Source organism: Alligator sinensis, unplaced genomic scaffold (genome assembly GCF_000455745.1).
Source record: "Alligator sinensis unplaced genomic scaffold, ASM45574v1 scaffold1593_1, whole genome shotgun sequence".
In the NCBI taxonomy this organism is placed as follows: domain Eukaryota; kingdom Metazoa; phylum Chordata; order Crocodylia; family Alligatoridae; genus Alligator; species Alligator sinensis.
The window spans coordinates 56,887-70,107 of NW_005843384.1; the positions used below are offsets into that span (position 1 = coordinate 56,887).

General features: G+C 41.5%; 1 protein-coding gene across 3 annotated transcripts in view; it reads left to right on the forward strand.

The window, feature by feature from the left end:
- KHDRBS3 (KH RNA binding domain containing, signal transduction associated 3) overlaps window positions 1–13,221 on the forward strand; it is a 103,143-nt gene that overhangs the window by 49,987 nt on the left and 39,935 nt on the right. For all 3 annotated transcript variants that reach the window (XR_001359180.2, XM_014527248.2, XM_014527249.2), the window contains one exon: window positions 10,873–10,955. Coding sequence is in view for 2 of the 3 variants with exons in the window: in XM_014527248.2 (XP_014382734.1) it covers window positions 10,873–10,955 (83 nt within the window). In the remaining variant the exon portion in view is untranslated. The remainder of the gene's footprint in view (window positions 1–10,872; window positions 10,956–13,221) is intronic.

Genomic DNA, 13,221 nt, shown 5'->3' on the forward strand with positions numbered 1-13,221 from the left:
TCCCTTCTGGCTGCTCTCGGGGCCTGATGGTGACAACGGCACACTGCTACTGTGTGCCCCCTCACCTCCCCTTCCTACTTCCCTCCTCCCTGCTGCCTCCCCCTCACTGCTGGCTTTTGACGGGGCCTGGTGGCTGTGATGCCGGAGCCAGGGGGTGAGGCCACGGCTGTGCTGCCAGCACCCTGTGCTGCTGCCTCCAGAGCACTGGTGGCCTTACCCCCCCACCCCGAGCTCTGTCCCTGCCATCTTGACAGTGGGGTGGTAGCCCCATGACAAAAGGGATTGGGGGGCGGGGGGGGCGGGGCTCGAGTCCCTCACTGGCCTCACCCACCTGCTCAAGCCCCTGTGCATCCAGCCATTCCCCTCCCCTCCGTCTCCCTCTGCCTCCAAGGAGCAGGGCTGGGGGGCAAGGCCAGTGCTGCTGGCCTGGTGCCCTGCCCGCCCCCCCCTGGTTCTGACTGTCATAGTGGTGCATCTGTCTGTGCAGAGCACTCCCATTGGTTGTTTCAGTAAGCATTGTGATTGGCTGCCAAGACAGCCAGTCAGAGTGCAAATAAAGCGTTATGGACAGACAGGGTTTTATAATATTAGAATGGGGCTGTTTGTTCACACAACGTGGCTGTAAAGGATAGGTAAGCTTAAATGGAGGGTATGGTAAGAGAGTGATGAAGGTATCTTTCTGTACGTTGAAAGGCATGAATTGAAGCGCCTCCAGATTTGTGCCAAATGGTTGCCCCTAGTCAAACTAGCTGTAAATGGGAGCCACAATATTCAGGCTTGGCAGCCAGACTGTTGGACTTAGTGGGCATTTTTATGTGTGGTTCCGATGCAACACATGGCAGTTTTAATTAGCAAGCCATGCTAATTATAAGTGCTTGGTGCTGCATCAGATGCAGGTGTATAAGTGGCACAGCACACATCACTGCTGAGAAAATGGCGGGCAGTGGGCTTTGAACTAAAGCACATCAAATGAGTTTTAGTTTGAAGCTCACTGCCTGGCATTTTCTCAATGCTGATGCTTGCTGTGCCACTTACACCTGGATCCAACACAGCACCGGGCCTGTCAATTTATGTGCTCCCGCACAGACTCAATTAATCGAGACTGCTCCAATGCCCTGGATTTCCAGAGCATCTGAGCAGACTTGTCATGTGTGTAGATGCCCAGTGTGCTTTTGGCTACAAAAGGTGCTGGTTATGTGCCTTAACCACACTAACTCTGTGAGTCATTGAATTTGGAAGGACACTTGACCTTGACTCAAAGTGCACTGGATATGCAACTGGTTGATAGACATAACAATCAGTTATGCTGGAATTTACTACTGTGTTTGTAGTTTGGTTTTTTTTTTTTAAATCAAAGTTGTATTGGTTTGGTCAATGAGCTGCATTAGCTTACTTGGTGGAGATGTAGACCACAGCTGCTGTGGTCCAAGTTTTTAGCACAGTGCACAGTTGCAGCCAAAGTTTCAACTGTTCCATTAATTTATTGAAGTATCTGTCTTACAGATGGCTGACAACTGCTTAAGTCTTTCACTTTAAGGAGATACAGGATGACACTAAAGCAGTCAGTGGAACTTAGTGTATATACAATCAAATCCTCTTCTGTTCATGGTTTTATTATTGGAGCTTGGCAGAAGACTCTATAAGATATTCCAACATTTAATTAATCACAGTTTCTTTACTTGGCCAATTAAGTCTTTCAAATTTCCTTTTATTTACGAAAGAAGAGGCTATTTGGTTGAATGCTGGGTCAAACCAGTAGACAGATACCAAGAAAAAAAATCAAGCAACTGTTTTTATTCCATTATAATAAGAATGGTTTATCAGTATATGAGTGTTAATACTTTTCGGAAAAGCACAATAGATATGGAGTGGGAACACGCCAACAGTTTCACTGCTTTTTTTGCAGTCTGGCTGTTTCTGAGATGATGCCTGTTCTGGATGTAGATGTGAACTTGTATGTACACCATAAGTTACCTTTCCAATTGAGAGTTGATGGTTTACACCCTGTTCTTTCCACAACATACCAAGATTTTTCTAAGTTTATTCCCAGTTATCATCACTAAGGGGATTCTACCTACATGTGACTGTTTTGAGAATAGTTTTTAAAACGGCTTACTTCAAAAACTGTAAAGACTTTACATATTAATTCCATGACAAGTCATTGTTCTAAACTCTGCTAAGGTTTGTTGCAATGGACATGATAAGTTTCCAACATGACATCTTATTTTTTGGCAAGCATTAATTAAAGGTCAGACTTTAACTCACATTTGAAGACTGCAGTGTAAAAGTGGGTAGGGAATTTCTGCGCTGTAAAGTGTAGAAAGTTAACGATTTAGCAAGGCACAGTCAAAATATGTGGTAATTATAGTGTAATTGTTAGACCTTTTTTGAGACCACTTTGAAAAGCAATTATTGGTTCTAAGTGTTCCTTCCAATCTAAAAATTAGTGACAGAACTTTAATTATGTGCCTGGATATTTTATTGATATTTTTGTGTTAACGTTCAGATGAGGGTTGTCTTGATGGCATATTTTTCCCAGTGCAGTGACTACTTGATAATTTCTGACAGTTAACTAATCTCTAAGATACTTCAATTAGATTTCTTTCCATAATAGGAAATGTAATTGAGATAGAGTGCATACTAGTAAGAAGCCTAGGGATCATTTCTAAATGTAGTACTTTTTGAATCCTCTGAACAATTTTAAAATTATGGCCCAAGATAGATTTCCTTTATTAAAAAAAAAAAAAAAAAGGGGGGGGGGGGGGAAGAGTGTAACCTTTGATCTAAGACCTGATCTACAGAGGGAAGTAGGCACTTAAGTCCAAAATCAGATCCTCAAAACCCTTGATGTCTGGTCCTAGGAACATGTGGGACAGAATCCAGGCATCTAGCAGCTTGTTATGGACATTCCCAGAAGCACTTGGTTGTTGATTGTGGTGAGCTGCCTGGTAGTCTAGTTCACATATACGCTATGTTAGGGTTCTTAGGCAGAGGAGCAGTTAGTCTCTCACCTGTAGACCACAGTACAGTAGGGAGTCTTATGCTGCATCTATCAGACTAGGTCCACACAGAACATAACTGAAAGAGGGGTGACAAGTCCTTTGCCCAACTTTCCCAAATGACTCAATAAATCAGATCTTCCTTCGATTTAAAAAAAAAAAAAAAAATCCTGGGTTCCATTTCTTCTTTTGCATGAAGAGATTTGAACCTACATCTTCCAGGCCATAAGCTATTATGTGGTGTATGGATTGCAAAACTGAAACATGTTATGAACAAACTGTATATTTGTACAGGGTGGCAAAGTTGGAGGGGCAGCGTTTGTCTAGCTGATTAGTGGCCATTAGTTGGTAGCGCCGACTTTTGTGGATGTGGGGAAAAGCAGCAGAACGTTTGGTCCAGGCCCTTTTGACTGTCAAGAAAACATGTTCCCAATCACTCCTATCAGTTTAATGGAATAGTTACTGCTTTCTATGGTCTGATTATATTTGTAATTATTAAACGCAAAGAGGAACTGGAAAGATTGAGAGCACCTCCCAGAATAGCTTGCCTCTTAGGGCAGGGATTGTCAACCGGGTGTACGCATACCCCTGGGGTACTTTGAAAGGTGCCAGACGGTACACAGGGAAGAAGCCACCGCCACCCCGTGCTGCTGCCTCCCAGGAGCAAGGCTGGGGCCACACAGATGCTGCGTGGCAGCTGCTGCTCTGCTACTCGCCACCCCCCTGCTCCACGTCTGGATGCTTGCCGCCCCCACCCCCCTGGGGGTACGCTTAGAAAAAAGGTTGAAAACCCCTGCCTTAAAGTTTGCAACACTCTTCTTGGATATGGAAACAGTGGGTTCAAATCCCCTTAAGTAGAAGAGGAAATTGAGCTTTGGAATCAAATGTCTTGAATGAGTGATCTTAGGTAAGAGGAGGGCTCAGCTGTACCCATTTTAATTGAATTTTGTGACAAAGACCTGGTGTGCATGCTGAAAGTTCAGGTTTATCCCAAGCAGACCAAGGAATTTAAGCTTTTACAGAGAGCTGTAGTCTTTGATACACTCACCTGTCCCTAGTGTTTCTTCCTGGCTCTGATGTGCATGGCTCCTCTCTGAGCACGTGACTTCTGCAGGTTCCACTGTTAAATCCCTGCCTCACCTTGTGCGCTGTATTGGGGACCTAGGCACTCGGTTCAGGCCTATGGATTCCGATACATAGCTTAGCATCTAGAAACTATGCAATCTAATGCTGAATGTGGTATTGCTAAAGTCGCATGTATTATTTGGTTCCCTCAGTCCATGTGCAGATGCCTAAATAAGTGAGCTGTTTTTCTTCTCAAAAAGATCTGTATGTTCACCAGTTCCCATTTTATAAAAAGCACATTACCTATCTGAAGGCAGTTTGTGTGTGAATATTGGTTTCATTAAGTTTTTGTAAAACATTTTTAAAACGGAATATTTTTTTCTTACCTGTCATAGAAATGCTTGTTCTTGGTTTCACTGTTCTTCATTTGATAGATGGGGAATAATTCCAAAAGAAAAGGAATGTGTACCCCACTTAAAAATGGGGTAATCCCAGTCTGAGCCCTTAACTAGTGTTACACACACACGCACCAACTTTTTAATAATATTTTTAAAACTGTTTCCTGTATAAGGACTTAGAGATGGCCTCCTTGTCCTAGACACACAGGCAAGTGAATCATACAAAAACTTGGTGACTGCGGGATTGATGCCTACACAGTCAGATAGGTGGCAAATTGGCTAGATGGTCGCATCCAGAGAGTGGTGGTAGACAGGTCCTTTTTGACCTGGAGGGATGTGGGCAGTGGAGTCCCCCAGGGCTCGGTCCTGGGTCCTGCACTGTTCAACATCTTTATCAGCGATCTGTACGTGGGGGTGGAAAGCACACTGTGCAAATTCGCTGAAGACACCAAGTTGTGGGGCGAGGTGGGCACGCTGGAGAGGAGGGACAGAATCCAGCTAGATCTAGACAGGTTACAGAGGTGGGCAGATGAGAATAGGGTGTAGCTCAATGCAGACAAGTGCGAGGTGGTGCATCTAGGGAGAAAGAACCAGCAATACACCTATAGGCTGGGGAACACCCTTGTCAACACGGTGGCAGAAAGGGATCTTGGAGTCATTGTTGACTCCAGGATGAACATGAGCTGCCAATGCAAGAAAGCGGTCAGTAAGGCAAACCGCACCTTGTCGTGCATCTACAGATGCATCTCAAGCAGGTCGAAGGAGGTGATTCTCCCCCTCTATGCGGCACTGGTCAGGCCGCAGTTGGAGTACTGCATCCAGTTCTGGGTGCCGCACTTCAAGAGGTATGTAGCCAGCATTGAGAGGGTCCAAAGGAGGGCCACTCGCATGGTCATGGGGCAGCAGGACAGGCCCTACAAAGGTTAAAGGGCCTGAACCTATTCAGCCTCCGTAAGAGAAGGCTTAGAAGGGATCTAGTGGCCGCTTACAAACTCACTGGGGGGGACCAGCAGGGATTGGGGGAAGCTCTGTTCCCCTGCGCACCACCGGGGGATACTAGGAATAATGGCCACAAATTGTTAGAGAGAAGGTTCAAGCTGGACATCAGGAGACATTACTTTACAGTTAGAGCTGCCAGGCTCTGGAATGGGCTCTCAAGGGAGGTGGTGCTGTCTTCTACCTTGGGGGTCTTCAAGAGGAGGCTGGACAGGTATTTGGCTGGGGTGATATAGTCCCAGCACCCGTTTCTCCCCGGGGCAGGGGGTCGGACCTGATGATCTGTTTAGGTCCCTTCCGACCCTAAGCACTGTGATACTGATTATGTTTGTGTTTCTCTGGCTGTCTTCTTTCTTGTCCCGCATGCTCTGATTCCCAGTAAAATCAAAAGGCTTTTTTAGCAAATCCTAAATTAGTAGATTTCACTGTAATCCGAACCTTTTTCTTTCTAATTTTTTTGCCTGTCTCTAGACTGAAGAATCCTGTATTCACTCAGTGCTAATCGCCAGTCGTGTGTCTGTCTTTAGACAAACACCGTAGGCAACAATGCCATTTTCAGCTCTACGCTTATGCTGTTCAGCTCAAAATGAGTTTAGGCCAGCAAAGAGGCTTGGAAATGGCTAGTTCTGAACCTCGTTGTTCCCTACTCCCACCAGCAACATGGTAGTTCTAGCAGATCCCTCGATGGCAATGCTGAGCATTGAGTCTGCAGCAGGTCTAAAACTGCCACACATGGAGTCACTCACTAAATTGGCAGGTGACCCTGTGGAAGTGGGTATAAATTCAGAGGGTTATGCAAGAAGACAGGACTTGAGATCATGGTCTTTTGATCTCAGGGGTGATTCATTTATTTTAATACATCTACAACTCGGTGTTATTTCTCAATCATCCATTCTTGGCTTTCTGATTTACACCAGAAAAGAAAGCATTTTTCACATTTTCATAAATCAGTTGGGGGAAAAATCTTGCGCACCTGCCAGGAGTGTGTTAGGTTCAGTACAGAAAAAACAGAAATATGAGCTCTCTAAGTAGGCACCTACAGTCTGTATGCAAGCACTCATAGTGATAGGACTCCAGTTGGCTTTAGATGCTGGCCTATAATCTTAATAGTTTGAAAGTGGCTTGAAGTACTCTCTAGCTTAAAATAATAAGATCCTTTCATTAAGGGCAATGGGTGCTCCTGCCCTTCAGGGCTCTTGCCTTTCCAAGAATATTCTTGCTTCTACCCTAGCTGATTTGCCTCATCCTACTGCAAATTCCTACACTTTGCACTGGGACACTTGTTAGTAATGCCACTATGCCCCGTCCTTTTGGCTCTCTTCACCCTCCAAGAACTGTCCACCAGTGTTACAAATCTTTCTTCTTGTCTAAGGAGTCTGCCTCAGTGAGGCGAGGAAAAGCATAGTAAGCGTGTTTCAGAGACATTTTATATGAAAACTGTCTAATCCCTTTAAACAAGATTTCCCATCTAGGAATTCTAAAATAATCCATATATAATTCCTATAGAGGGAAATCTAAAAACTGCCCCTTTCCAATTTATGGTTCAAGTGTTATCCAAAATACACTTCATTTCGTAAAGTGATTTGTATCATTTATAGATGTGGATTATTTTGTATATTGTATGCAGCGCACTTCAAATTCTTCTCTGTTTTATACAAATGATTCTGGGAAGAATAATTTATATAGCTTAGCCTGGTAAACTCCTGGCAACAGAATGAGCTATCATGCAGAAGATAAAAGACGAGCCTCTTCTTGGTCCTTAACCTTTGGTAGGTTGGAAGCAACTGGTGCTTCTCTAATAAACTTGTAACTCATTTCTGGAGTTGGATTGCTTCCCCGTAGAAGTCATGCATCTTCTTTCCTGGTTTAAAAGGAGGATGTTGCAACTTGAACAAGGAAAATTTAAAATGGCTTCATCTTTGGTTCTGAGGAATTTTCCCTTCCCTTCCCTTCCCACCCCACACAAAAAAAGAAGAAAAAAAAAAAAGATTTTTATACAATGGAAAAGTAATACACTGAAACTCTTTAAACAAATACTTCACTAGCATAGTTAACTAGCATCAGATTTCTACTATGTAATCTAGCACAATAGTTAGTTACTTATGTTCATTTAAATGATTACAATATTTTAGAATAATGCAGGTTATTAGATGGCCAAATGTGTACTGCCCATTGATGCTTTATAAACAATGTTAAAAAAGACATTCTGGAGAACTACAAGTTCATTTCAGAAATAAATTGCAGGCTAATTTCCCTAAGTATTCAAATTATGGAGATTTATCTAAAATTTAAACTAGAGGGTTACATGCAACACTGGCCAAGTCGCATTAAACATGCAGCATTTGAATAGTTTCCAAATATAGAGAAAATAACAACATAAGATGCCAAACTTAATTGTAGGAAAAATTTAAAACATACTTAAACTGGCCATGTTTGGTTTCTTTTTAAGGGGAATCTGTCAGGGTGGGGGGAGAAGAAGTTTGGATTTGAGTATTTTACTATTCTGCGTATATTATTATTTTCCTGTCTTCATATAATAAGGATGTATTAGACCAGAGAAAGAGAGGGCATGTGACTTCATAGTTTACCTTGAATCTGTTCCTTTTGTTTTGGTTGAATGGGTTATCCTGTTACTTTGTTGTGAAGATAAAGTAGGTCGATACATTTAAATAATGGATTATAAATGAACTGGTGGCTGATTTACTTAAGAAGATTATGAAAATTAAATAAGTCTGGTATCATTAACCAGAGAGGTGGTAAAGCTACCAATAAAAAAGAAAGCCACACAATGGAAAAGTACCGAATGTTGAAACTTGGAAAGGAAAGTGTATCGCTTAAGTCCTTTTGTAATTTCTTTGCTGACTGCCAAAATTGATATAACAATATAGCCTGTAAGAAATGATAATACTAGAAGCATATTGAACCAAGTTTTGTTGGTTATTGTTTGATGGAGAGAGATTAAGGTGAACTAACCCCACATTTGGTCTTCCTTGTTGTAGAGACAAAGCCATACTCTCCCCTGTACCATGTCCCACTTTGTGGCTTATTTGATTTGCCATAGGAGGTCTGAGATGCATGTTATCTTGGCCTGCTGCCCTTTTCTTTCTTTCAAGATTATTCTTTCTTTCCCTGCCTTCCTATTCTGGGTCAGGTGTGAGATCTCTCTATTAGCTTTCCAAAACTTACTGTGACCCTCCAATAGTAAAAAGTCCCCTGATCGTGTAATGAAGAAAGTTCATTTCAGTCCTCTCTCCTTAGTATTTTGGCTCATCACATTAAGCAAATATTTTGGGGTTTGGGAGCATGTCACCAGGACCTGACCGCTGATGCTGTGGGATCTGGGGGAGATCAGACACTATTTATATTCTGCAGAAGAGCTATTAGTGTGGCTCTGAAGTCTCTTCTGCCATTGGTCAATGGTCATGTTGGTACCAGATGCCTGCATACTGCATCAGTAAATCGTTAGGCTCTTGTCTGCCGTAACTGTCGGGACGCAGTTGCCCTCTGGGATTGGTGTTCAGCACATTAAAGGCAGCCCATGTCATCTGACAAGGAAAGAGAGCATCTAGCAGACTGCTCAGTCTTGCAGGAACAATTCAAGTGGACCTTGAAAGAGACTCTGAACCTGCTGTTGGAGGATCAGGCCCATCTCGTCATAGATTGCTTCACAGCAAGCGGTGCTGTGAAGCACCCTTGCTTCTGCTTCATAGGTAAAAGGGAAATGCTGTCATAGACACAGTCCCACTCGGCTCGGCCAAGGGATTCCTTTTATGCCTTTCCACTAATATCAATGGTAGTCAAGAAAGTTTCAGGAAAACAGATTTAGATTATGCTGCCTGCTCTAGTGCGAGCTAGATGGTATGGGTACATGAATCCCCCTAGATCTCCTGGGACCCTGCCACTGCTACATGCCTCATCAGATATGCCATCTGTTCCACTTGTGTAGAATCACTTTTCATCCATTATTCAGCTGAAAGGATCTTGCTTGACCACTTCTGATACAGAATATTATTCTGCTACAGTCTAGAAAGCCATTTGTTTGGAACCATTATCTTCAGAAAATGTTCTGTCTATGGGAATCAGATATTCGGTCACCAAGTGCCATCCCCACCTAATTGATTTTTGGAATATTGCATTTAGCCCTTCCTGGTATTCTGCCTATACCCTTAGTTTATCATCTCCTGGATGGGTTTTCAGCTTCCTATCATCAGCAAATTCCTCTTGTGGATATGGTGTTTTCCAGCCATTAGAGAACCTATACTACTAACTTTAACGTTGTGTTGACAGGATTAATGTGTGCTTTCAGGTCTTTTGAAAGGTTTCTTTGCTCCATTTATCTCTATCAGTAGCATTTTAACTGCAGTTGCATCTATAGGAGAGTGAATGAGTTATTCTCTATCTTTACTCCAAATTTTATACTGAGTGAGGTATCTGGATTGCATATAATCAGATCATCCGTCTCCTATGTGTCTTCTCAAAGCTTTATTTTTTTCTCTTGGGGAAACTATACTGGATACCCTAAGAACCAAGTAAGGCCTTTGAGCTATTTAGATAGAATAAGCCTTTAGAAAGCTATCGATTCCTAACCTCTGGGGCATCAAAGCAAAGGGAATGCAGTTTTTAGTTGGTACTTGTTAAAGATGGATGAAGTTTTACATTGTATTGTGGTGAAAGTTAGCTAGCATCGGTTCTGTACAGACCTAGAATTCACTTTACCAGGGAAAGATTATATCACACATGTAGCTTTTGTTATCCCCCCACCCCACACCCCATTTATCTCTGCGGCTCTGCTCTCTTGATTTTTATCGTGTAGATCTGATGTTTCTTTTGGGTGGACAGTTTTCCAATCCTTTGTTTAATTAGAATCCAGCTTACCTTCCAAAGTGTTTTGCTGTTCACTAGACTCAAACGAGCAAGAATATTTGGAGGCTATTTTAAAGAAGTAAAATGCCTGCTTAATAAAAGAACCATGGTTTTTTAAGGGTGTTGGCTCTGTTACTGGACTGTCTGACACTTAGAGTGGTCGTGAATGTAGTGGCAAAGACTAAGGTATTTAGGATTGTTTGGTCATTTCCATAGTTTGAAGTTCAAATGTTTGGTACCAGAGAAGCTCCAAAGTAGAAGTGGTTTTCAGAAGGCTCTTGAAATGTTGTGATGCCAGAGCGGGGAAGGGTCCTTCAGCTCTTAATATAGAGAGGTAGACCTTTGAAGAACCACAGTTTCTCTGTGGTAAGTAACCATAAAATACAATGCGTTTAATAACCCAGAAGAGTAAAAATAGGGATACCATTAAAACCTCAAACCATTTTGTTGCATAAATTTAGATATCAGTGGATAGTGGTATTGGTATTTATCATTTTTTCTTTCAGGTTATAGAATGTGTTGTAAATTATCTTTTTATTGTATGCTTGCAGGAGTATGATGATGGATATGGCACTGCTTATGATGAGCAAAGTTATGATTCCTATGATAACAGCTATAGCACCCAAGCACAAAGGTAAGAATTATGCCCTATTTATAGCTGAAGACTCCTGGTATCAGATAGCTAATTTTACTTTCAGTACGAAGTCATTTCTTCTTAATCTTATTTTGTAACATTTGTACTATTTAATAGGCTTATTAGCAGCTGCCTGTGGTCTTATGCATTTCTCTAGTGTCAGGTAAGTACAAAAGATGACAAATTGCTTTCAAAGGCAGTTGAAAGGAGCCAGAAAAACAAGGAGTTGAGGTATCTGGGAAAAAATATATAACCACAAATTGTTTTCAGCAGCTTCAGGAGGCTTGCTCGAGAGTTGTTTTTTTTTTCTTATAATTCCCTGAAGAGAATCCATGTTTTTCAGGAAAGAGGCATTGCTTGTATGAGGAGTTGAATCATCTGACATGGAGAGCTTGTTGAGTTGGCCATTCTCCAGAAGTAAGCAGTGTTGAAGTATCTTGCTCATATACTTCAGCAGTACTCTAAAACACAGACAACGTGCTCGCATTTCCTTTTGAGACCACGTTTTGGTTTAGTTTTCTGTAGAGTGATATTTTTTCCCCCCTTAAGATCTACAGGATTAAAATTTTGCTTTTCTTTCCCCATCAGAGCAAGGAAGGTATTCTCGCTTTCTCAGGATTTTACTTTCTCTTAGCTGAGCAAACAGAGCCTTATCAGTGTTGTTGAAATTCTCAAAATTGCTCAGAGTTACAGTAATATTATACTTACAAATGAGAAAAGAAACACTCTGAGAAATAATGAACCCATATTAATTTATGGCTTGGGGCTTTTTTGTTTTTCTTTTTTTCTCTTTTGTGATTAAAATATGCCAAATTGCAGAGGACAGAAGTCTTAAGCAATTTGCTCTGCAATTTATAGGATGAGGTGCTTGGAAGGTTCATTCTTTTGAAGAAAATAAAGGGATTTTTGCTCACTTGTTGGAACTTCAGGGGAGGGGAACAATCAAGAATCAAAAGAAAAAAAAGTATAGTTTTCAATGCCTGTAGTTTTAATGCAATTATTTCACACATTCCGATGCTGCTTATTGTAGGAATTGTCAATATTTGGTTGAGGTTATTGTGGTAAAAATGCCACATACAGATAAGCTGGTTTTATGATCCCGTTCTTGTTACTGGTATTTATGGTGACTTAGAGTTGAAAGTTTTATGTATCTAATTGTAGAGGCAGATATAACTGGTCTTTGTAGTAGTTTAAGGGTGTACTGGTATAAATGACAGTATTCAGCCTACCAGGAAACAAATAGGATCACTTTTACCTAAGGCCTTTGTAGCAGTGCAATATGACCAGAGAAATCACAAGGACCCTAATTTTCATTACACGGTTGAGAAAAATGCAACTCTACCCCTGACAACTGAGGAAATATTTTGATGCCATCTTGTCAAGTGTGAGTTTAGATTTTTTTTTTTCAGAGGTAAATTCTCACCATAAGCCAAACCGGTCAAAGTAAAACGTTGGCGGTGAAGTTCAGATTTCCCTGTTTTTTGTTTGACGTTTGTGTATGTTATGAAGTCTCTAACCACTGTGAAACGTTGTATTACTTGTAATCTCCCTCCTGCCAAGGTTTGTAAGACACCAAAAGTTGATGAAGGATCATTGCTTTGGTGTGTAAATTCACAGGACTTGCAGAGAATGGGTTTGTACAGCATGCCATTAAAGAACAGCTGCAGGCAACCTGATTTTTTTTTTTTTCTTAGTAGATCTTTTATTTTTTTTCATACCAAATATAGTCTTCACACTTGAATTTCAGATGGTGCCAGTTCTATTTTGTTTTGCTGTTTTAGTGTTGACAGTTTAATGCGCACACTTTTAGGTTTCACAGCTAGGTTACTGAACTAAACAAGTTGTTGGGATTTGTTCTTCCTAGGTTTCGGGCTTTCATAAATGACTGGTATAACTTTTTTTTTAAATTTTTGTGATGTCCAAATTAATTGCGTGCACACATGAAAATGGAACATACAGTGTTGTTCATGAAATCTTAATTCTTGAGTGTGATCTGTGCAGAACTGTAGGGGTGTGTGAAGTGGGCAGTATTCATTTCGGCTCGATTTGGGGGACAGTGATTCAATTTGCTGATTCGGATTACTGTCCCAGTTTTGGTTTGACCTGAATCTGAAGATTCAATTCTGATTCGGAGAATCAGCGATTCGGACACAGATACAGCTTTAAATGGCATTTTTTCATGGTACCTCGAGGTACCAGGCACATCTTGTGAACGCTGAGATGCTGGGGGGGAAGGAACATCCCACAAGAGCGTGTTGGGGGCGGG